We start from the raw sequence: 2,529 nt of genomic DNA on the forward strand, positions 1-2,529 counted from the left end.
AAAAAAGAAAAAAATCCCAAAAAAAAAAAAAAAAAAAAAAAAAAGAAAAATCTGAGACAGAACAGCCAGCCTGGTGCCTCTGCCTCTCCTAACACCGTCCGTAGGGTTAAAGCCTGCTCATATTTTGGAAACCATCATAGGTGAATGGGGGGAAGTTTGGCAAACAAGAGGCGGTTTTGGGCAGGCACGCAACAGGGTTGATTTCACACGCCGTGAAGTCCTGCTCGCTGGTGAAAAACACACCATCGTGCGAGTAGATGGAGGGGTCCAGGTCGTAGTAGTTGTAGGGTCTCAGGAGAAAGCCGACTGAGTTTCCCACCGTCACAGTGTTGGGAATATCCTCAGAGTGCGGGATGTGAAGGAAACCAGTGGTTATCCAGGCAACCAGGTCCTAGGCAGGGAGGAGCCACAAGACCACGGTTATTCCAGAAACCTGGAGCGACCAAAATATGCATAGGGGCCATGGAAAATTACAGGGGAGCAGGAAGGGACCTCCAGAGAAAACCAGCTCAGCTGCATTCCCACATGCCAAGCTCCCCTGCTCCTGGGAAAGATCCCCCCCTTCTCCGACAGCCTGGCCGCAGCCACAGCCGTAGACGTCCACCCAGCAGAAGGGCCCCTGCCCTGACCCCTGCAGCCAAAGCCCTGGCCTCAGAGAGATTTTCCTGATGTTTTGCCAGCATTTCTCCATAGGGAGAAATGAGTTTCTGCTCTACACTCTGATCTGCACGCTCTGACCAAGCACCAAGCAGATACACAGCAAAGGGGATGCTCAAACCCGCTTTCCTCATTCCCTGGGGCTGCTGCTCTCCCAGCTGAGCCCGCTGTCCCACGGGCGATCCCGGGGTCACTCAGCCCCTGGGACAGCCCTAGGGCTGGGTGTTACAGCTCCAGCCCAAGGTAGCCCAGCCCACCTCATTGGTGATGGTCTCGTTGTTGATGAAGTTGGCGAAGGTGACAGTGGGTGTCCAGGGGTCGTTCTGGTTGTAGATGCTGGTACTGGTGGGCTCCTCCTCCTTCCGCCTGGTGACAGCCAGCTGGTACCTGAGGACAAGAAAAGAGATGGGAGCACTCCCCTGGGAGAGGGCAGAACTAAAAGCCAGCTCCCCAGAGAGCCTGCAGGGCACAAGCCTGCTCCTACAGAGTAACCCCAGCCCAGGAGAGCATCTGCCCTGTGCCTCTCCATCCATGTGATGCCTCCCCAGCTGGCGGAGCTGGGGATGTCTCTGAGAACCTGCCATCCCAGACAGCGCAGCCTGACCTTGCCCAGCTGATGGCCCTCTCCATGGAGCTGGATTCAGGGACATGTTCCCCTGCAAAACTGGTGATCTGGATCCTGTAACCACGCTGGTGGCCCCACTTGTTTTTGCTGTTGGCTGCAAAGTAGATGTATCTCGGCATCTTCGACTGGAGACGGAAAGCAGCCTGGTCCTCTGTGTCCAGGACTTTCTTGGTGAGTCGTGGCCGCTCTATCTGTTGCTCTGGGCTCCAGGGAGCCCGTACCATCTCAAACGCCATGTCATGGGCCACCAGGGAGTTTTTCACCCCTGCAAAGCAAAAGCAAAGTCACTGAGGAGCAACCTCACAGTCCCTTGTTCCCCACGGACATCACTGGAGCCAGAGCTTGCTCTCCCCATCCTCCCTTCCCACTCCTGCCCGTGAGAGCAGTTACTGCTCCACGGCAGCACAGCTGTACGTCGTGTACATCTATCTATGGCTGTACGACTGTACGTCTGTCTGACCCAGGCAACACCACGCTGTGGCAGACACCACCACCCACGGGGACTCTCCACCTCTGCGAGGGACAAGAGGGGAGCCTCATCCCAGTGCAGAAGAACTGGTTTGCTTCCCAGTGCAAGCACAGACTAATTACCTCAAGCGCCTTGATGGCGCTTGTGCTCATCAGCATGCATCCTGTGAGCTGGAAAGCACAAGGAAGAGCCCAGGCTCTGAGACATTTGCACATCACAGAACTGGAGCAGTGCCGCGCGGTTCAGGTCTTTCCACAAAGAAGAGTCATGAGCCAGAGGCTCGGAGCAACAGGAGGGGCACAAGAACAAATAAATCTGGGGACCAGGTGGCAAAGAGCTGGCTGAGAGCGCTCGAGGTGTACGGCCCTCCCATGCTGCGCTCCCCTCGGCCCCACACGAGTTTCCAGCTTGCGTAAAGGCCATTTCAGAGCTGAGCCTCTGGCCATGCTGGAAGGTCCGAGCAGCACCTTGGGCCTGAGCCCCAGGGCTGCCATCGAGCTCAGCGCCAGAGCCCTGTGGGAGAGGACCCACACCCAGCAACTGCTACCGTGCTCATTTTCTTCCCTTTTCTGATGTGAACAAAACTTCTTACCCCACACCTCCCCTTCCAGTGATAGCAGCAACGCTCTGATTTCATCAGCCTTTTCCCCGTTCTTGCAGTTTTGCAATCCTCCATTTTTACCCAAGTACTCCAAACTCATCCTAAACCCACACAGAACAGCCTTTAAATTTGCATTTCCCAATTAAAAGGAAATTGGGAAATTTTTCATAGGTGGCA

General features: G+C 55.3%; 2 protein-coding genes across 5 annotated transcripts in view; both read right to left on the reverse strand.

Moving 5' to 3' along the window:
* Nucleotides 1-50: 50 nt before the first annotated feature.
* Nucleotides 51-2,529, reverse strand: part of LOC104134738 (membrane primary amine oxidase-like) — a 9,834-nt gene continuing 7,355 nt past the window's right edge. For all 4 annotated transcript variants that reach the window (XM_035903368.1, XM_035903378.1, XM_035903373.1 and 1 more), the window contains 3 exons: nt 1,262-1,547; nt 915-1,044; nt 51-391 (listed from right to left, as the gene is read on the reverse strand). In XM_035903368.1, the coding sequence (XP_035759261.1) occupies nt 107-391; nt 915-1,044; nt 1,262-1,547 (701 nt within the window). In that variant the 3' untranslated portion in view covers nt 51-106. The remainder of the gene's footprint in view (nt 392-914; nt 1,045-1,261; nt 1,548-2,529) is intronic.
* The window catches only part of PSME3 (proteasome activator subunit 3), an 18,290-nt gene continuing 17,228 nt past the window's right edge, over nt 1,468-2,529 (reverse strand). The window contains exon 12 of the transcript XR_004843198.1: nt 1,468-1,547. The gene's annotated coding sequence lies outside the window, so the exon portion shown is untranslated. The remainder of the gene's footprint in view (nt 1,548-2,529) is intronic.

Source organism: Egretta garzetta, unplaced genomic scaffold (genome assembly GCF_000687185.1).
Source record: "Egretta garzetta isolate BGI_Z169 unplaced genomic scaffold, ASM68718v1 scaffold100, whole genome shotgun sequence".
NCBI classification, from domain to species: Eukaryota; Metazoa; Chordata; class Aves; order Pelecaniformes; family Ardeidae; genus Egretta; species Egretta garzetta.